Genomic DNA, 20,110 nt, shown 5'->3' with positions numbered 1-20,110 from the left:
AATTTATTTTTGGAGAGAACATAAAATATTTTTTGTTAGTCATATTTTTAGCTGGAAAAAACTTGAAAATTGCGAATATATTGAGGGATTTTTTTTTTCATATTTCAGATTTTTTAGGTGCAATTAGCCGAGGAATTTTCGGAGTGTCCACATTTATAAATTTGGCATTTTGCCAAAAAGTTGAAAGTAAGTTGAAAATTATTATTAATGAAATGATCAAGATGCTGTAAGGTTTTGTTTTTTTTAAAGGATTTTTAAAGTTTTTCCAGTTTTTTAAATCATTCAGTATTGAAGTTAACGAGATTTTTGTTCAGTTAAAAAGAATTCACATTTATTAAATTGGGAACTTTGAAAAAATAAACTTAAAAATAATTTAAATTTCCTGTAAAAAAATTCCAAAAATTATTTAAAAAAATAAACTTTTTTATTAAATTATATAAAGTTATTATATGGGTTCTATTTTTTCAGAAATTAAAGCAGAATGTTATAGCGTTATATATATAATGTTATATTTTCAAAGTCAACCCGTGAAGTGTCGGCTTCTCTAAATCGGTGGCTCCCGGTTCGGCGTGTACTTATTGCTGGAACTTGGCGCCACCATGGACCTCGTGCCCAGCAAAATTTTGCAGATTATCACCGACTCAATAACAAATCCAGCATTCTTGCAAACTGCGCTCAGCGGGCCCACTGTTTCAAAATTGATGGCGGGGAAGTGAGAAAAGAGAAAGGAGGGTAGTAGATCAAAAGTGAAGAGAATAAAAGTGTCCAGTAAAGCGATTTTGGTGGCCTGAAGGCGATTTTTGGAGTGAAGCATTTTTCTTACCAAAGCTTACCCTTGAAATAGAATTGTTCCGTTTTTTCAAAAAATTCCATACAAAAAATCTGAAGCATACTAAAAGGGATAACAGTCCAATGGAAAAATAGCCATGCTGAAAATTTATTATAGGGGTGGGAGGCAAACGATTATTATCGGCAAATCGGCGAATTGCCGGAATTGAAATTTCCGGCAAACCGGCAAATCGCCGGAGAAACAGCAATTGCCAAAAACTTTCGGCAAATTATGGTTTTGCACATTTTTTGGAAATTTAAGAATTTCAATTTTTATCGGCAAAATTAAACGCATCCTATGAATGTTCCTACATTCGATTTGAAAAGTAAGCAAATTCTATAAAAATATCAAAAGAAAACGGGAAAAAATTGCAAACGATTATTTTCGGAAAACCAGCAATTTGTCGAAAATCAAAATTTCCGGCGGATCGGCAAACCGGCAATTTGCCTATTTGCCCAATTTGCCCGGATAGGTTAAAAAGGGTGTGCTCCTTTAAAGAGTATCGTAAAAATTGCGGAACTTTCATCGATTTTCCTAGTTGTAAATTTAAAAATTACAGTACTCTTTAAAGGCGCGCACCTTTTTGCATTCGACAAAAAACAATTGTCGCGTCGAGACCTAGTACCCTAATTACCTGCTCAAACCACAACCAATACTCAAAATAGCATTTACTAACTGTACATCCCAAATGCATACAACTACTTGGTACATCGATTGTAAAATCGCACATCACAAATAGAATGTATTGCTCGAAAACTGTATAGGCGCACATTAGTAATAAAATTGTTGCGGTAGGGCAATGCGATCGATATTTATGATAATAAATTGGGAAAAAGGATGCAAAAACTCGGTCGGAAGTCATGAAAAACACTAGAAAAACCCGAAAACTTCCCAGGTTAAATGTGGGCCAGGCTATGAAAAATGACAGGTTTTTCACATGAGCTTCAGGGAAAAGTAACCGAAGAGTGAAATAGCCAAGGTTTGAAGAATCTAAATTTGCACTACGATTTCTGCGGAAATTTTTTTTTTCATAAAAACTTACTACCAAGTGCATAACATATGTCGATAGCAAATCTGGCGTAGATCAGGAACATTTCAGGTTTTTTCGGGATTTTTTTAAAGATAAATATGGCCAAGAAAATATAAAAATTCAGTAAAAAAGTGCTTAGCGATAAAATAAGAGCTATCAAAGCTACTATAACGGCAGAAACGTGCATCATTATCACGAGATACTAATGGAAGTTGCATTGCAACACGACTTTATACTTCGCTGAGCACACGTAATGTTCAAAAGTTTATAGATGCTCAGGGCGAAAATCAGTTGCTAAAAAAACCCGAGACGTCCTGCTCGTCGAAGCGGGCAAAACCGCGTTGTTGGATATAAGAACTCGAAATATTATCACAGCTTCGATGACGAAACCCAAGTTCTTGCAAAATGCACTCAGAGGCCCAACAGACCGAAAATTGACTTCAGGGAAGTGTGTCATGAGGAAAATTGGGGTAAAGTCAAATGCGAATATCATAAAGGAGTCAAGCAGGGAGATTCGGGTGGCCTGGAGGAATTTTTTGGAATTTTTGGTTTTTTTTTTTGAAGAAAAATTGTGAGTAGCTCACCCTTGAAATCGCCTTATTGCTCGCTACCGTCGAGCAATTATTCCAGACAAATAGGCGAAAGCACAAAACCACCGACAGGGTTCCAATGCAGAGTTGCATGATCTTAAAATTTTTTTTCTTCCAAAAAAAATTTGTCACAGAAAAAATAGTTTAATCTCGAAAGATTGTAAATTTCTAAAAAAAAAAGCGAAGTTTTGCTTTTCGTTCCCATAAAAATGTTTTTAAAAAAAAATATATATTTTTGCATTTTTTTTTGCATTTCAAACTAGCGCCTAGACCCAACCATGTGTGATTTAAAAGCATTAAAACTGTGTAGATTTACGAAGATTCGTGTACTCCACGTGGAAAAGAGTGAGTTCAAATTTTACAGAGTTACAGCTGTTTTGGCTTAAACTTTTTTTTCGCAATTTGTTTTTGCATCTAACACAGCCTGCATGCCTACATGCCTAAATGCCTAATTGCCTAAATGCCTAATTGCCTACATGCCTACATGCCTACATGCCTACATGCCTACATGCCTACATGCCTACATGTCTACATGCCTACATGCCTACATGCCTACATGCCTACATGCCTACATGCCTACATGCCTACATGCCTACATGCCTACATGCCTTCATTCAAGCTTCTTCTCTCGGAGTACACAAGTTTGCGTAAATCTACACAGTCCACGCCATCACCAACCTGTTCATACCACTTCCAATAGTTGTGATAACACGAGTTCACACTACACCCGAAATTATTGCACTCAATTGGAATATCAATCACCATATCACAAATCCCAAACATGATATATTGCTCAAAAATCGAATATGCTAAATACCCTATTGCAACCGGAATAAATGAGATTTTCGGCCGATTTTTGTGGTAGAAAAACGGAGCACACGAGGCTAGAACTCTATCAGCAGTGATAAGAAGTACGAGACGGCTTCGAATACTTCCCAAGACAAAATTAGGCCATGCGATGAAAAATGAAAGGTTTTTGACAGCAAGTTCTGGAGCTAGAACTCTAAGGAAGTAGTAGCTCAAATGAGCCGAAGCTGAAAGTTTATATTTTTCAATTGTTGAAGCAGAAGCAATTGGTAGCCTACTTGATAATGAGTAGAGGCTATCAAGTACAAATCTGCCATATATTAAAGAAAATTCCGATTTATTTTTCAACTTTTTGATGAAAAATATAAAGAGCACAAAATAAGTGTTAAGTGAGCAAGTGGTTACAGAAAATAGAAGAGCACAGAATGCGACGATGGTTACCACGTCAAACATTCATAAATGAGCAGCTAGACTAGATTTGTTTGATTTCATACTCGAATGAGTTACTACGGTTCCGAGTTCCGAAGAAAACATACAAAATGAATCATTTTTGGACATTTAGATGAAAAAAAAATCACGTAAATGGCACGTACTACCACAGTTCCGTAATATTAGGCTACAAAATCTGGAAAATGCCAGACCTTGGTGCCTACGTGCCTACATGCCAAATTGCCTACATGCTTACATGCCTATGTCCCTATGTGCCTACATGTCTACATGTCTACATGCCTACATGCCTACGTGCCTACATGCCTACATGCCTACACATGCCTACATACCTACATGTCTACATGCCTACATGCCTACATGCCTACATGCCTACATGCCTACATGCTTACGAGAGACGAGAGGAAAATTCAGAATAAAAAATTTATTACAATAATTGTTATCAGACAAAAAAGTTCCCAAATTTCTATGGATTAATTTCAAATTCATCGTGGAAAACCAGGTGTCTGTCGCCTTCCTTCTTCCAGATCTGCAAAAATTTTCCCTTCACAGTTCCAGCTTTTTCGGTTTCAGCAGAGAAGTCTGCAGTGATGATGAGGTAGTCACCGGCTCCCTCGTACTTGGCGTTCAAAATTGTGGCAACTGATTTTCCGGTTCCTTCGGCGAACTTGGCAAGATGGGCGGTGATGGCTGAAAATTGAAAATTTGATGAAAAATTCCCTGGTACCTACATGCCTACATGCCTATATGCCTACATGCCTACATGCCTACATGCCTACATGCCTACATACCTACATGCCTACATGCCTGCCTACGTGCCTACTCACCTTTGCTTCCGTAAACTGCCTCCTTATCCTTATGAACGAGGACACCATTTGGATGATAATATCCTTCTACCTCCGCCCAAACCTCATCATCAACAAGTTTTCCGTATTTTTCAAATTGTGGCTTGAGAAGTGCCTCGGCTTCTGGAAAACTATTCAGTTTTTTTTTTAAGTTTCAAAAGAAAAAACTCACGTTGAGCAGTGTAGGATGCCATTTTTCAAAAAAAAAGTTGAAATCTATCCGTTCGGTGTCTGTTTAAATACCCATCACTTTTGTACCCAATCTACACTTTTCATTGTCACATCAACTACGTTGACTACGAATTCGCACTGTTTTTATGTCTGCGTCTCTTCATGCGATCTCTAATTTGTTTGTGTTTTTTGTATTTGATAGAGTTAGTGTGACAGGCATATAGGCATGTAGGCATGTAGACATGTAGGCATGTAGGCATGTAGGCATGTAGGAATGTAGGCATGTAGGCATGTAGGCATGTAGGCATGTAGGCAAAAATATTTTTAAATAGCATTATTTGAAAAAAAAAACCAAATTATGTCATAACCGGTGCATTATTCGGTGTCGTTCTGCTCATCGAAGCCGGCACAACTTGCTTGCTATTCCTCAAAACTTTGCAGATAATCAGTGACTCAATGACAAAGCCCATGTGCTTCAATAAAGCACTCAACGGCCCGACAGTTCGAGAATTGATGTCCGGGAATCGGGCTGTGAGAAAAACCGGGAATAGATCAAATGAAAATATGATGAAGGAGTCGAGAAGCGTGATTTTTGTGGCCTAAATTGAATAATTTCAAAATTTTTTATCGGTCTCGACACGACAAATTTCTTTATTTCAAAAATTTTTTATCGTGTCGAGACCGTGCAACTCACTCTTGAAATAGCTGTATTAGTGGAACGTAGTATAAAATGATTCCATATGAAAAGTCGAAAAAATAAAATAAATGTCAACGTTCCAATGCAAAAATACATCGTCTAAAACGAAACGATCAAGCTGCTGATTTTGCAGTGCCGCACAGAAAAAGAGGCGGAGCGTCGTTTTGCAAACCTGCGGCAAGAAAATATGATTTTCCCTGAAAAGCAACAAATTCTAGTTTTCTCCAAAAAGTTTGCAAAACGCCGCTCCGCCCACGTCTAAACAGAAAGTCCCATTTCGCTTTGATCTACAAAAAATGCGGGAGAATGATACGTAGTGTTCTCAACTGATTTCGTATGGTTAAGAACGTGCTGACGTCACAATTTTTCTAGGAAAAAAATTCCCGCATTTTTTGTAGATCAAACCGCAATGAGACAGCCTGACACCACGTGTCCGCCTCTTTTTCTGTGCGGCACCACCACTGCAAATTGAAACCTGCGAAAAAGTTTTCCAATACTCGTGATAGCAAATATTAATTGCACACCGGAAAATGGCACAATCGGCGGGAACGTCTAGAACAAAATCGCAATATCCGAATAAAATATATTGCTCGAGAATTGTGTACGCGGAGATGAGGATGATAATCACGGCGAGCGGAATTTTGAATCGATGATTGTGATATGAAATCGGAGCGCATGTTGCGAAAATTCTATCGGATGTTATAAAAAATACAATCCAGCAGCGAATAGTTCCCAAGTTGAAGCCGGGCCAAGCGACGAAATATGCCAGGTTTTTCACAGAAAACTCGGGAAAAAGCGTTTTTATCAGGGAATAAATCAAAAATATTGATGCTGAAATTGTTTTTTTTTAATTCTTGTTTGTTGCCAATTTGCCGGAAATTTCAACTCCGGCAGTTTGCCGGTTTGCCGATTTGCCGGAAATCTTCAATTTCGGAAATTTGCCGGTTTGCCGGAAATCTTCAATTCCGGCAATTGGCCGATTTACCGGAAAATTCGATTCCAGCAATTGGCCGATTTACCGGAAATTTTCAATTCCGGCAATTCGCCGGTTTGCCGGAAAAGTTGTTTGCCGCCAACCCCTGACTGGGAATCCCGGTGCCAGGCTGTCCCATTTCGGTGTGATCTACAATAAATGCGGGAACTTTTTCGCCAGAAATATGTGACGTGAACATTGCCGGAATTGAAGATTTCCGGCAAATCGGCAAATTGCCGAAATTGAAATTTCCGGCAAATCGGCAAATTGGCGAAATTTAAATTTCCGGCAAACCGGCAAATTGCCGGAATTGAAAATTTCCGGCAAATCGGCAGATTGCTAAAATTGAATTTTCCGGCAAACCGGCAAATTGCCGGAATCGAAATTTCGGGTAAATCGGCAAATTGCCGGATTCGAAATTTCCGACAAACCGGCAAATTGCCGATAATTTTTCCGTTTTTTACGTATGACTGATAATTTGAACACTTACATTAAGATTTTACCATGTTTCAGGTTATAAGAAAATTTTATTTTTCAGATTTCCGATTTTTTCAATGAATTTCCTTTTTTTTCATCACTTTTTCTCGCTTCAAACATTGAAATTTCGATTTTTTCCGCAAAAAACTCGAGAAAAATGCGAACTCTCGTAAATCGACACACGCGGCGCGCTCCAATGAGAATGTCCCTGGCGCGCGTTTGAAAATGGTTTTGGGGAAAGAAACTCGCGATTTCGAGCAGAATCGGGCAAATTTGGAGAAATTTCCTAGATTCCGCTTAAAAATAACTCACTATCGAAAGAATAAATCACGTCGATTAGAAAACGGCAATAAATCAGTGATAATTCTGGCTTTTTCTGGATTTTCTTTCGTATAAATATTTGAGAAAGCAGGTAGAAATTCAGAAAAACGTTGATTTCGGTGAAAAAAATCGCTGAAATCGCTACCGACGTCACCAAAGAAGACATAAGGGAAGGAAGTTGTGACTTTTTTGTTTTCGACGAATTTTTTGGTTCAGCTTCCAGTCGAATGAACAATTTTGTAGTGCGAAGTACAAAAAAATGTCTGAAATTAATGAGATTTTGTTTGTCTTTTAGTTGCGACGACGATAAATATATTTTTATATTTTGAAGACGAGTCCAGAGGACGAGCGAGATGCAAAAAACACAGACCATGGGGGGGGGGGGGGGGAGAAAAATTCAAATAAAAATCAAATAATGGGTGAAAAACCGGGAGCAATCAAATAATTAGCGCATCTGAATGACTCCAGCGTCGCGGAGCTTCATGAGTTTCTGAAAGATCTCCGGATTCTTCAAGTGCTCTCGCACGGCTCCCGGGTCGTTGCTCATCTGCTCGAGAATCATACGCATTCCTGGGTCGCGGAGAATCTCCTGAACTTCTGGATCGGCGAGACTTCTCTCCTTGGCCTTCTCGGGATCCTCGTCGTTGCTTCGCAGACAGTTACGCACACCTTCACGGGCTTCTTCGTTGGATGGGTCGACTTGGAGAGCATCTTCGTAGGCTCGCTGAGCCTTCGACCACTCACGCATTGCGACGAGGCAAGCGGCTTTGCGGATGTATCCCTTGACTGAAATAATACAATTTTTAGTTAATTCTGAGCAAAAAAATTAGAAAATCGTACTAAATTTCGAGTCCAGCCGAATACAAGTGTCACAATCATCAAGAGCTCTCTGGAATTCCATCAATTTCGTCAGACACGCGGCCCGGTTTGAGTACAAAATCGCGTTCTCCGGATCACGCTTCACCGCTTCGTTGTAGTGCCTCATCGCTGTCGGATAGTCGCCCTTCTTGAAATACTCGTTTCCCTTGTTCTTCTCCTCCTGGGCAAGCTCTGGATTGATATAGGCAAGACGCTCGGCCGCCTTCAACTGCTTCTCGAGCTCCTTGACTTTCTTGACAAGCTCGGGGTCTCTGAACTCGGAGAGCGAGCGGTGGAACCATTGGACGGCTAAACTCAAGTCATTCTGCTTCTGGAAAGCGTTTCCGGCACGAGACATGGCCTTGGCGATAAGCTTGTAATCGGCACGGGTCTCGCGTCCAACTTCGACGGCTTTCTCGCAGAATTGCACACATTCCGCGAATTTTTTCTCCTCGAAATAGACGGCTGAAATTCGGAAAATTAGGGAAAATCTACAGTTTTTTTTAAATAAAAACCTACCGGCTTTGTTGTTGTAGAAGGTAATATTACTAGGATCAAGCTCGATCGCTTTGTCGTAGTGAACATGAGCTTTTTCAAAGTCCTTTTGCTTGTAGGCAGCATTTCCGAGATCTTTTTCAGCAATCGCCTGAAAATAGGGAATTTTAGTTGAATTTTATTGATTAATTGTTGAAAAACTTACGGCGTCCGTCATTTTTGCCGAAATATTGAAAAAATCTGAAAAAAAAATGAGATAAAAGTGAGCAGAAACGATGAAAAGAAGGAAATGAATCGAGAAAATGAGGAATTCTTCGAGAAAATTTGCCAATGGCAAACGCGCTCTATTGAGCGAGCGAGGCAGAGAGTGTGCGAAGGAGAGAGACGCAGAGAAAATAATCGCTTGGCGGGAGACGCTTGAATTTTAAATAATACCCGTTTCGTTTTAGATCGATTTTTATACATAAAAATATAGAAATTGATTAGGAAATTTAAAAAAGAAAAGTAAAGGCGCCCGGAATACCCAATGTGAACTGGATTTCACGATAAAAATACAGATACTCCGGAAAATAACGAGCATCGAGTCAAATTTTGAATTTTTCTGAATTTTGCTCCGAATTTTCCCGAAACTAAACAAAATTCTGACTTTTGTTATCATTAATTCGCGGAATAATGAATATTTTTGGTCAAAAATATGGTACCAGGTCTGGACGCGACTATTTTTGTTTAATGTAATCGGGTGTGCTCCTTTAAAGATTACTGTAGCGTCAAACTCTTGTTGTTGTGGAATTTTCATCGAGTTTTCATATTTTCGTCTCAACTGTTATTATTTAATAAAAAGACTTGAATAAAACAAATAAAAACACGTAAATTCTAAAAAAAAATCGATAAAAGTTCCGTACCAACAAAAGCTCGAAATTACAGTACTCTTTAAAGGCGCACACCTTTTCTCATTTGACAAAGGCTTGTCGTGTCGAGACCGGCTACCGTATTCTTGACGCAAAATGTTTACTTTAAAAGATAGAAAATGAGCCGTAATGACCGATTTATTGTATATACTTTGATGTGTGTAAATTTTCAGACATTTCTCTCGTGGTGTCATAATGTCCCATATCGTTGTGATCTACAAAAATTTTAAAATAATCAGATTCTTGCAAAGTGTAAAAACAAGTTTCGATTAAGTTATACAGTCCATTTTCTATCATTTAAATTGAATGTATTATTATTGAATAGTAACCAGTGCTACGGATGTGGGAAGTGTAGCATTTTTATTAGTGAATGGGCAACAATCTGGAAAATACACTCAACTTATTTGGCTGGCAACTTTTACTCACGAAATATTGCTTCACGGAAAGCCTTGATCACTAAAATTGTTGGAAGTGAGTCCAAGACTGGGTATAGAGCAACCGTCACACCAATTATCTCGCCAAACACTGGCCTTCCACAATGAAAAAAAGGCGCCAGAAATAGGACGAACGATGGCAACTGTATGAAAAACGCCGGGACAAGTGATTGCAACACCAAAGAATTTAAAAGTTGCAGTTGAATTGAACGGAATTTTTCGGAGTGGGAAGTCAGCTCGGTTAGCTTGGAGACCTCTTTGTAGCTTAAAGTTGCAAAAATGACAATCATTGCGAAGGAAATCGAGATCAGTGTCGATGCAATAGACATTCCCAACATTGTTCTCCAATTTATAACTTCATTTCTATTTTCATCAAGTTTCCAATAGTTGGGCCCAATATATGTTACGTCGGATATGTTTAACTTATTCTCGCGTAAATACCCATTCCTGAGAAGTTCAACAGAGTACAACAAGCATTTCATTTTACTCACCCCTGTAATATCTGTTCAGTATCCGTGTTGACCCATAGTGTACAATATAAATTGACTGCCCAGAGGAAACCGTAGATAACAGGAATCAAGAGCCAGATCAACGTTTTTCGGAGTGATTTTGTTTTAAGAAATGAATGGCTGAAAAAGGTTAACGTTTTAAAATTTTTATTATATTAATTCCACAATTTTCAAAATTTTTCTAGAAAGTTTTATTTTCTCAGAAATTGAATTTCTTGCCAAAATTTTTTCTCATAGTCAGAAAATTTGAATTCCCGCCAAAACGAATGGCTTTAGCCATGATAGGTCTCACCACGACTTTTCCTTTAAACTTCAGTGAATTTTTTCTAAACTATAGTAATCCTACAGTACCCTTACAGTACTGCGACCATCTAACCCCACTAAATCCAAACCAATATCCTCTCAAAAAACGAAAAGTCAGATATTCCAAGACTACAGTAATCCTACACTACCTCTACAGTACTGCGACAGTCTAACCCCAAGCCAATATTCTTCCTAAACACGAAAAGTCAATTTTTCCTAAACTACAGTACCCTTACAGTACCCCTACAGTACCCCTCAGATAGACTGGAGTCACGGCAGAGCGATAGAAAATCACTGCTAATTAGCATTTATGTCACGGCTTAGTCAACCGCAGTAATTGTGCTTTTCCGCTGATTAGCGGTGATGTTTTGCTACGTAGTTATGCTTTCTTGCTAGCTAGTTTTGCTTTCATATTGGATTAAACTTTTATAAAACCATAAAAAATAACACGATTTATTATGAAAATGAAACAAAATGAAAAAACAACAGAAAAAAAACATTTAACGAAAAATGGAAAAAAAAACAAAAAAACAAGTTTCGAAAGTATCAGAAAACAGGAGAACTAGTGAATTTATGGGGAGTCTGGGATATTTTCCCTTCCAGCAGATTTCGAAGTTGATAGAGAGTTCGAAGATGATTGAAAGTTCGAAGTTGATGGAACTTGCTCCTCATCGATATCCTCGCTGCTCTTGTAGAATTGTGTGCAATCGATGATGGGACGCTTTGGCAGCACAATTTTTGGTGGATTCTGGCCGTCGTGTTTTGTTCGATACAAACCACGGGCATGATCGCTGCAAAAAGACATTTGTGAAAACATAGTTTTTCAAGTTAAAGAAAAATTCTATTCGCTGGCTTTTTAAAGTAAATAACAAGAAACCTACAATCTGACTTTGATATGATGCTTGAACAGCATATTGACCACACTTGGAAGGCGAGTAACGTCCACCTGGTCGTTGTCCAACTTGATTGCCGCAGCGAGAAGAGCTGAAAACGATTTTTATGTGGCTCGCCCATGTAAATCATAAACTAACCGGCTGGCCAATTTGTCAAGTCTCCTGGGAAGAAAGTAAGAGGCTCCGTCTTTTTGCTTGTCGTGAAGGATCCTTGTTGCTCTCTCGGAATCAGCTGAAATGTTAAATAGTCAAAAATAGAACGTAATATTTGATCGCTCACGTAGTCAATCCAGTGATTTGACATAGCATTGACAATTGATCTAACCGAGCCATGTTGAATGCTCAGCGCCGAAAACACGAGATTGACGTTGATAAACACTGAAATAGAATGTTCTTGGGGGCGGTTTTTATTTATGTTCTTGGTATACCAGTTTGATCCAAACTCGAAACTTCCAGCAGTTTGTGGTTCAGAAAATCGTTAGGGTTCAATTTTGCCATTTCTTCACCCTGTAAATAACATTTTCAAATGCTCAAAATCGTTCCATTCTTATAAACATACAAGTAAACGATTCTTCTCCATTGGTTTACTTTTCGGGTGCATTGATCGCTCAGTAACCAGTTCCTGCTGAAATTTTCTCCAATATTAATTGCAAATTCAAGATAGTAACTAAAACTGACCATGAGCATAACACCTCGAATTGCACCCATTGAAGCTTTAGACCAAGCATCCGGAGCAGTGCGGATCAACTCGTCAATCGATTCATAACTATAGTCAATTGATCCTCCAACGTTCTCTCCGAGTCTTTTCTAAAAGTCAACAATTTTGATCATGCCAGATTTTTGGAAAAAAAAACTTACCAAGAATCCTGGAGTTTGTTCGGTGGGGAGTGTGTGAGATGTAAGTCCTAGATCTACAATACAGATTTTTCCGCCTTTCTGAAATTAATTTATTTCCGAGCAACTCGAAATTAGCAGAAGTAAACACCTTCGCAATTGGATGCATATCCGGTTTGAACGATTTTCTAGGCAACGATGGACTTGATTGCATTGGCTCATGATTTGGTTGCTCCGGAAGAGCAATTTCCAGATGAGATTCTTCTTGTTGCTCCTCTTCAATCTCAATCGGCTCCTGTACAGGTTGCTCCATAAACTCTTCGTCATCTACGATCGTGATTTGATGTCCAATCTCCTCTTCTTTTACAGGTGCCTGAAAATGACAGAAATATTAAAACTCATAGGAATAGGTTAGCTTTGGGTTCACATTTAATGTTATGTGGCTCCTTCCACTAACCTTAGCATTTCGGCGAGTAATACGGCGAGTCTTCACAACGATTTCCGTAGTTTCCGGTTGCCGTTTTCTTGTCGGCTTTGGAACTAATTTTGGTTTTTCTTCTTTAATGGGCTCGTATTTTGCCACTAGTTTCTCGAGGAATGACATGACTTTTTCTGAAATTGATTTTTAGATCTGTTAATAAAATAAGATTAAATAAGCAGGGTTGAACAGAACAGATTAACACATCAAATAAACACAAATTAATTGAAAGCGGATAAGCATTCATGAAAATATTAAAAGAAACAACTTTTAAAAATCTGAAAGAATTCCTCAAGAACATAATGAGAACATTTTTCGAGCAAGGGGTAGAGACAAACATTTGTCAAAGAAGGGGGAGGTGCAGACATTTTTTCGAGCGGGGGGGGGGGGGGACAGACAAAAGACAAACAAATTCAAAGCTATATGTGGTTATCAAAGTCAAGATAGACTGATACGGCGAGAAAATGGAAGAGCCACACAGTTGTTATTTCGCTTCACAACCACTGCATGTCCAACAATGGAATCGGCGGAAACCACGACAACTGTGTTTGTTAACGTGACACGACCTCCGAAACTCGATTTTGAAACTGAATCAACCCAGTTTTGAATATGCATTTGCGGTACATCCTCTTCATATAACTTGTTCGATATGTCAATCAAATGATCATTTGTGTTGCAGTATTTCTTCAAAATAAAACGAAGATCAGTGTTGTTTTCCTTCAACAGCATCCCAATAATCTTTGCAAATCGTACGCGAGCATATTCGATAAACGTAACATTTGAGTCATCTGTCTTTTTGTTGCAATAATTCGAATATCTGATGCCGTCGTGGTATACAACATTAAGGAAAACATCCCCGGTCTCGCAAAACTGTTGGTACTGCGGAGGGGTCGGAACAACCGATATTCGTTTGAGTCGCCTTAATAATCCAAGTTCATAGCACATTTTCAAGTTCGCTTCTGTTCGAAACTGGTGATTTGTGTGTAGACGGAATGCAGCTTCGGTTTTGATCTCTTGAAGAGCCGACATTCTGTAAAAACATTCTTGCTCCCTATCGTGCTCTAATTTTCTCACTTTCTCATGATGCTCATGCCCAGTCCATTGTAAATTTCCGGAACTAAAGTTCTTTGAATAGTGTGATAGAAGTACTCGAACCATTGAGTTGACAATGGAAATAAGCTACCGTACAGCTCAGTCATTCTTGCAAGGTGGTACAACACTTGCTGCAAAATAGTAATGGGTGTTAGTTGACGACAATTTCCATACATGTACTTTGATCCCATTCAACATTTCCGGTGCTCGTTTCACAATTAAAACTTCGATGGATTTGCTGATTTGTTCAATCTGTAAAGAATGGTCTACTTTTTTCAAGCAAAAACAATAAAAACTAACTTTCAAATGAAGAGTCTCGTCAGTGATTGATTGGGGTTCTATGCAAAGACGATAAAGTCCATGAATGCTGAGAATGATAGCCGATGGTACACCTCCAAGTTCACCGGAAAATGCAGCTGCTACAACTATCGACTCGAAAATCTAAATGTGTGTTCACTTTGCAGAAATTAGCTGAACGAATCTTTTTACCAGTGCTTTCTCAGAACCAGTACACTGTGAAGCTTTGCCGGACAACGAACGAAATCGAGATGGAAGCGAAGGTGTTGATGAAAAATCCACCGATTTTGACGGGAACAAATTCCATTTCCCTTTGGAGAATAATGCTGAAAAATGAACACGTTTCGGGAGCATTCGGGCATTACTAGTGACCTGTATTGATATTGCTTAAAATTCCTTCTTCAAAACAATGAAACAAGTCAACCGGGCATAGATGCATATACAAAACATGCTTGTGGAAATGAGAATGCTGGTTTCTTTGACGAAGGCCATCGTTCATAGTCGAAGGGCACGATCCGGTGAGATTTTCGCGTACTATAAAGAGGTGATTATTTTTTTAATAATAGTTTTCATGATGCTTACGTGTTGTATACTCATCATTGATTTTGCACTCAGTTTCCTGGTTTAAGCAAAAGTTGCAAGAACCTGATGATCGGAGTCCACACTGATTGTATACGATTCGTCGTGCCTGAAACCAAACACTTGTTTTCAAAATTCTGAATTTTCATCTCACTGGATCGTCATGATTGGCACACGTGAGATCCGCTTTCCAGGCCACTCCCTCTGAGAAGAAGACATGTTCGTCCATTTGGAGCAGAATCCATTGTGTAAGTCTATCATGAATTTTCGTTGTCGGATTTTTGAACCCGATGAATAACGCTGCTAAAATGAGGGCCTGGGGAGAAGCTCGATGAACGTCTTCGAGATCCAAATTGAGTAAACTATATGGCCAAATGTTCTGACTGAAAACCAATTAAAATTTTTAGAGCCATCAAACTAAGATACTTACTTTCCATTTTTATGTACTTTGATTCCGTCGAAGCTACTCTCGAAGTGCATCCACATTTCATTATCTGCCATTTCGCTGAGTAGCTTTTTTTTAAAGATACCCTTATTTATTGGACTGGAGCTATTATATCCTTCCAAAATAGTTGTTTTAGTCTTCATCATGATATTCGCAAAACTATTCAATATAACTTCGAGCCATTTCTTGAGATCTCCGAAAATTAGTTGGCATTTCTCTTGCATATCTTCACATTTGCATCTGTAATGATATATTTCAGAAATTTAGTTTTATAATAAACCTACAGTTCGATATTCTGCGCACATAAATTACATACTTCTACAAGTGTTAGATGAGAGTCATTCAGTAGCAATTTTCTGAGAATGCTATCTTGTGAAACATTGTGAAAATGTAGATATCTCAAAATGGCTGCTTTCGAGTTGGTAGTAGTGATGAGGAAAAAAGTTGTTCTCAGATTTTGATCGCTCAGAGAACGACACAGTTGACTTCGCTCGTCGCATAGAGAAGAATCGCGTTGAGTGTCCAAATAAAATGACTCATCGGTTTCAGCTTCTTGATCGATCTCGTAATTTCCCACTTCATCGACCGGATAACGAATTTCCCCGTCTTCATCAATGAATCCTGTTGTTTCTTCGTCTTCGAGTTCATCTTCTACACCATCTTCCTTTTGTCGTTCTTCATCTGCAGTTGTTTCCGTCTCGAAGTTATCGGCCTGGGTGCTTGAATTTGATGGACCATTGCTTCCCGGCTGGTGAGAACCATGATTATTGTCCGTCGGGTCTGAAAGTAGTTATTTAGTCCCAATAAAATCATTTAAAAAATTTACCTAGAGCAACTATTGTCACGCTTTGAATCAGAAGACTCCGGGGTGCTGAATTCAAAATTCTTCGAACTGTTGTTCTTGGATTTCTGGCCATAATCCTCCGTTTCTAGCCGGGAATGATACAAATCTTTGAAAAACACACTGGAATTAACAATTAACACATATTGATAACATATCACACAAAAAATACAATAAAAAAAGGTCAAAAAAATGAAATATGTGAAATACGACGAAGAAAAAACAAAATAAAATCAATAATCAATGTTCTGCTAGTTAGCAGTGGGTTTCTGCTAATTAGCAGTGCTTTTTAGCTAATTAGCAATGACCTGCTAATTAGCAGTGGTTCTCTGCTGATAAACTATGGCTTTACTAGCTTTTGCTGATTAGAAGTGATTTTCTGTCGCTCTGCCGTGACTCCAGTTTATCTGAGCCCTACAGTACCCCTACAGTACCCCTACAGTGATACTACAGTACCCTTACCTAAACCCAAACCAAGATCCCTTCAAAAAACAAAAAAAATAATTATTCCAGAACTACAGTAATCCTACAGTACCTCTATAGTACTGCGACAATCTAACCCCAAACCAATATTCTTCCTAAACACGAAAAGTCAATTTTTCCTAAACTACAGTCATCCTACAGTACCCCTGCAGTACCCCTACAGTGCTACTACAGTACCCCGACCATGTAACCCCAATAACCCAAAACCCTTCAAATAACGGAAAGTCAATTATTCCAGAACTACAGTAATCCTACAGTACCCCTACAGCACAACTACCGTACCCTGGCCATATCCCCAATGAAACCAATGATAAGTGCAATTCGAAAACTCGCCCCGTTATGGCCAAGTATCTGTAGACAAAATGAATGGAAAACACTGCAAGAGATTCTCCGAAAAGAACACAAAACATCATCGATGCCACTTCTTTTGTGCATGGTGGTAGAATCAGTTTGTCGGCTCGCGTGATCATGATAAAGATTGTATCGTAAGAATAGGCATCTGGGGCGAGAAGTATGTCGAGAGTTGAGAAAAGCAGCTCATAAACCGCAATATAAATCATCAGATATTTATAGAGTCCCAGACTTTCTGGCGATTTTTTAAGAACGAAAAGAATTAAAGTGCAATTTGTAATGATTGCAAGGGGAGTGCAGACAAATTGCACAACACGTTGCGTGGACATCTTAGATAGTCACGTGGTGTCAGAGTGCCCCATTTTTAGTTTGATCTACGAAAAATCTACAAAAATGCGGGAGTTGAGACGCAGAGTTTTCAACTGACGTTCTGACGTCACATTTTTTTCTGGGCAGAAAATCCCGCATTTTTTGTAGATCAAACCGTGATGGGACAGCCTTACACCACGAGGATAGTGATATGAAAACTGGTTGCGTAGAACTTTCGAGCCTAGGTGTCGCGGAATAATAACTCCCGGAAATTAGTTGTAAAGGAGAGTGTCTGGTGTCTAATAAAAACTCCTCCGCCCCAGACAGACAATCTACAAAAAACGTGTTATTCTAATTGTTCTCGGAACGAATACAAAACTACCGAAGTAATGTTTTTTTTATTTTCAGAAAATCTCATTACGAAATTTTGTAGCTTTGTTTCAAAAAAGGCCACCATAAAAAAAAACTCTTTATTTCTTCCAAAAAATATTCCGATCAAAAAAAATCAAGCATGAACCCCAAGGAACAATGTATGATTTTCAAACAGAACAGCAAACAGAAATGGGTGATCAGCAACGAACTGCGTGGGCTCCGCCATGATCATCATTTCCAGCTGCACCTTGAACGCCGACGCAGCCGCCGCTGTGGTCCCATCCTCGTCGACTTCAATGATTGCTTTGTGGATCCCTGACGAGATGAATACCTTGTCCGCGATTCCGGATAAGTCAGCTCCTTCCGCAAAGATCTCCTTGATACCGATAGCCTCTAGTGTTTCCTTCAAGTCTAGCTCTTTTTCGATTTTGAACTTGGGAATTTGCACGCTAACGTAGCTACTTTTCAAGTCGTTGAGCAGATTTTGGATGTATTCTCCATTGATTTTCTGTCAAAAGGGAAATTTGAAAAAAATTGTAATGAGCCATTAAACTACCTCCAGAGCATCAACCAATCCAAATCTTTGTTTGGGAAGGAAAATTGCCAGAGTGAACTTGGGATCCGCGTATTTTAGCGACAACACTTGGAATAAGACATCCTCTGTGTAGTCTCGGTGCTCGTCGAGCTCCGTGAGAAATGGGATCTGGAAAAGATCGATTTTCCGTGTTTGCGATTTTTAGCAGTGTGGCCTGTAGAAGTACCTGTCTAGATTCCGCTTCTGACGTGAAAAATTCTCTGCCAGTAGTCGACTCTTTTGCAAATTTCGACTGCCAATCCGCTTTGAAGTACATCGCGTTCACAAGGAACGCAAACGCATTATTGGCACTGTCCGCCGGAATCAAATCCTTGATCTTTCCATTTGTATGATTTTCCACAAAGGTGTTCATGGTCTGAAAGTGGAATATTATGGAAAACGGGCGAGCATGATGCACCTTTGCCGCTTGTTCGGTCTGAGAAAAATCGAGGCTTTCACCCGAAGCTTTGTATAATTTTTCAACGGTTTCAAGGTAATCCTGGTGAATGGTATAGGCTTGGCTGAAACATGTTTGAAAACTTTAAATTGGTACAATAACTTTTAAAACTAACTTCACAAAAACCCGATTCACAATTTTCGTTTCCACGCCGTTATCTGTGTCACCAACAGCTTCCATCAATCCAGAAAATTCCTCAAAAATCCTAGAGCCACCGAGCACATCTTCAAGCTCTTTTTGGGTGGAACCACAAGCCCCCGCATGGATCAGAGCCAGACCAAGAGAGATGGAAAGTGGAGATAGGACTACGGAGCCTGAGTGAGGAAGGGTGGCAAGGAGCTTCAGAGCAAAGTCGGTTTGGGAGCTGGAAGATGATTCTGATGGTGGGATGGCGAAATTTGAGATTCAAGTTCTGATTATGTAAAGTTGGCCAATTTTAAAATTTTAGCGGAAAAATGGTATTTTTTCAAAAAAATATTTTTGGGCCGCCATAACTTTTTTTTTGGTAAATCAATGCTCGTTTGCAAATGTTAATGTAAATCCAAAAATACTTTTTCTCAGAAATTGTGGTTCATAATACCAATGTGATGATTATTTTAAATGTAGAGGCTTCTACGGCTAGACTCTGCTCCAAAAATCCTAGGAAATTTAGAGGATTTCGAACAAACTTTGGACTAGAAAAAAGGCAGCGGATAAGTTTCAAAAAAGAATTGCGAAATTTGCCCACATCAAAAAATCTATAAAGTTTTTTATAATTTGGTCCACGAATAAAACTTACGTTGCGTTATCGGACATTGTCGGAAAATTATGACACTTTTGGAAATTTATTTCTCTGAAAAATTACGAGTAGTATTTCAAAAACTTTGAAGTGGAAAAAATGACCTTTCCCGTTTTGGTTTCCTATTTTAAACGTTCACGTACACAGCACACAAACAAAAAAATATACATCTAAAGATGGAAAGTGAGTAACGCAGACAAGTGCAGAACGGGAAAGAGAGCGCAGGGAAAATGAAAAAGTCTAAAAATAAAATAATGGAAACTAGAAAAAAAGTTCCAAATTCATGTGGTGGAGAATGTTGATTGATAAGACCTTTGAACAATTTTGACAAGACCGCTAGATCAAAAGATTGTTTTTAATTTGGTTTTATTAGTGGAAATGATACGATCTAGATTATAAAACTAATTCTAAACAGTGTTCTAGAAAATTGAAAAAAAAATTGATTAAATTTCTGAAATCGGCTTTCAACGCGTTCATGGTTGCTAATTCCAGATTGCAGAAAATCCCATAAACATTTTAGCTGTTCAATTCTCGTGGTCAATTATTATTTGTCAAATATAAAAAATGCGGAAACAGGAACACATTTCTTATCATGTGTCAAATTTCAAAACTGACATTTTTCAACTTCCTAAT

General features: G+C 38.6%; 7 protein-coding genes across 7 annotated transcripts; all 7 read right to left on the bottom strand.

Moving 5' to 3' along the window:
* Positions 1-544: 544 nt before the first annotated feature.
* On the bottom strand, positions 545-2,049 carry srbc-60 (Serpentine Receptor, class BC (Class B-like); the record flags this gene model as incomplete). The annotated part of the gene is made up of 4 exons (NM_001028903.2): positions 545-787; positions 834-929; positions 1,464-1,819; positions 1,872-2,049. The coding sequence occupies 4 exons, from the start codon at positions 2,047-2,049 to the stop codon at positions 545-547; spliced, it is 873 nt and encodes a 290-aa protein (NP_001024074.2).
* A 75-nt stretch (positions 2,050-2,124) lies between these two features.
* Positions 2,125-3,709, bottom strand: srbc-59 (Serpentine Receptor, class BC (Class B-like); the record flags this gene model as incomplete). Its single annotated transcript, NM_070923.4, has 4 exons — positions 2,125-2,382; positions 2,444-2,545; positions 3,128-3,483; positions 3,535-3,709. 4 exons carry the CDS (start codon positions 3,707-3,709, stop codon positions 2,125-2,127), a joined length of 891 nt encoding a protein of 296 aa, NP_503324.2.
* Positions 3,710-4,102: 393 nt separating this feature from the next.
* R09E12.9 (DUF4440 domain-containing protein) lies at positions 4,103-4,748 on the bottom strand. Its single transcript, NM_001038410.6, has 3 exons — positions 4,721-4,748; positions 4,531-4,671; positions 4,103-4,393 (listed from the first exon to the last, which is right to left on the bottom strand). The coding sequence occupies exons 1-3, from the start codon at positions 4,740-4,742 to the stop codon at positions 4,170-4,172; spliced, it is 387 nt and encodes a 128-aa protein (NP_001033499.1). The 5' UTR covers positions 4,743-4,748; the 3' UTR covers positions 4,103-4,169.
* Positions 4,749-5,075: 327 nt separating this feature from the next.
* srbc-58 (Serpentine Receptor, class BC (Class B-like)) lies at positions 5,076-7,353 on the bottom strand (the record flags this gene model as incomplete). Its single annotated transcript, NM_070922.1, has 4 exons — positions 5,076-5,318; positions 5,414-5,515; positions 5,892-6,247; positions 7,179-7,353. 4 exons carry the CDS (start codon positions 7,351-7,353, stop codon positions 5,076-5,078), a joined length of 876 nt encoding a protein of 291 aa, NP_503323.1.
* A 219-nt stretch (positions 7,354-7,572) lies between these two features.
* On the bottom strand, positions 7,573-8,830 carry sti-1 (Stress-induced-phosphoprotein 1). The gene is made up of 4 exons (NM_001380593.3): positions 8,746-8,830; positions 8,565-8,691; positions 8,028-8,510; positions 7,573-7,973 (listed from the first exon to the last, which is right to left on the bottom strand). Exons 1-4 carry the CDS (start codon positions 8,755-8,757, stop codon positions 7,633-7,635), a joined length of 963 nt encoding a protein of 320 aa, NP_001367444.1. The 5' UTR covers positions 8,758-8,830; the 3' UTR covers positions 7,573-7,632.
* Positions 8,831-9,762: 932 nt separating this feature from the next.
* Positions 9,763-17,316, bottom strand: str-238 (Seven TM Receptor; the record flags this gene model as incomplete). The annotated part of the gene is made up of 4 exons (NM_070918.1): positions 9,763-9,830; positions 9,875-10,329; positions 10,374-10,511; positions 16,970-17,316. The coding sequence occupies 4 exons, from the start codon at positions 17,314-17,316 to the stop codon at positions 9,763-9,765; spliced, it is 1,008 nt and encodes a 335-aa protein (NP_503319.1).
* Positions 17,317-17,757: 441 nt separating this feature from the next.
* Positions 17,758-19,531, bottom strand: srp-2 (Serpin domain-containing protein). Its single transcript, NM_070917.9, has 6 exons — positions 19,478-19,531; positions 18,815-19,063; positions 18,661-18,763; positions 18,430-18,618; positions 18,225-18,371; positions 17,758-18,176 (listed from the first exon to the last, which is right to left on the bottom strand). The coding sequence occupies exons 1-6, from the start codon at positions 19,492-19,494 to the stop codon at positions 17,802-17,804; spliced, it is 1,080 nt and encodes a 359-aa protein (NP_503318.1). The 5' UTR covers positions 19,495-19,531; the 3' UTR covers positions 17,758-17,801.
* Positions 19,532-20,110: the final 579 nt, after the last annotated feature.

Source organism: Caenorhabditis elegans, chromosome V (assembly GCF_000002985.6).
Source record: "Caenorhabditis elegans chromosome V".
In the NCBI taxonomy this organism is placed as follows: domain Eukaryota; kingdom Metazoa; phylum Nematoda; class Chromadorea; order Rhabditida; family Rhabditidae; genus Caenorhabditis; species Caenorhabditis elegans.
This window is presented reverse-complemented; position numbering and strand designations above follow the sequence as displayed.

Excerpts from the sequence above, each read along its gene's own strand:
- srp-2 (NM_070917.9), bottom strand. Across the intron at positions 18,764-18,814 it reads GTGAATCGGGTTTTTGTGAA|CCAAGCCTATACCATTCACC; the intron begins GTTAGTTTTAAA and ends AACATGTTTCAG. Across the intron at positions 18,619-18,660 it reads AGACCGAACAAGCGGCAAAG|ACCATGAACACCTTTGTGGA; the intron begins GTGCATCATGCT and ends TTCCACTTTCAG.
- sti-1 (NM_001380593.3), bottom strand. Across the intron at positions 8,511-8,564 it reads CTTCTACAACAACAAAGCCG|CCGTCTATTTCGAGGAGAAA; the intron begins GTAGGTTTTTAT and ends TCCGAATTTCAG. Across the intron at positions 7,974-8,027 it reads TCGGCTGGACTCGAAATTTA|TCAAGGGATACATCCGCAAA; the intron begins GTACGATTTTCT and ends GTATTATTTCAG.
- R09E12.9 (NM_001038410.6), bottom strand. The coding sequence starts at position 4,742 with ATGGCATCCTACACTGCTCAAC. Across the intron at positions 4,672-4,720 it reads GGCATCCTACACTGCTCAAC|AAGCCGAGGCACTTCTCAAG; the intron begins GTGAGTTTTTTC and ends ATAGTTTTCCAG. Across the intron at positions 4,394-4,530 it reads GGCAGTTTACGGAAGCAAAG|CCATCACCGCCCATCTTGCC; the intron begins GTGAGTAGGCAC and ends TTCAATTTTCAG.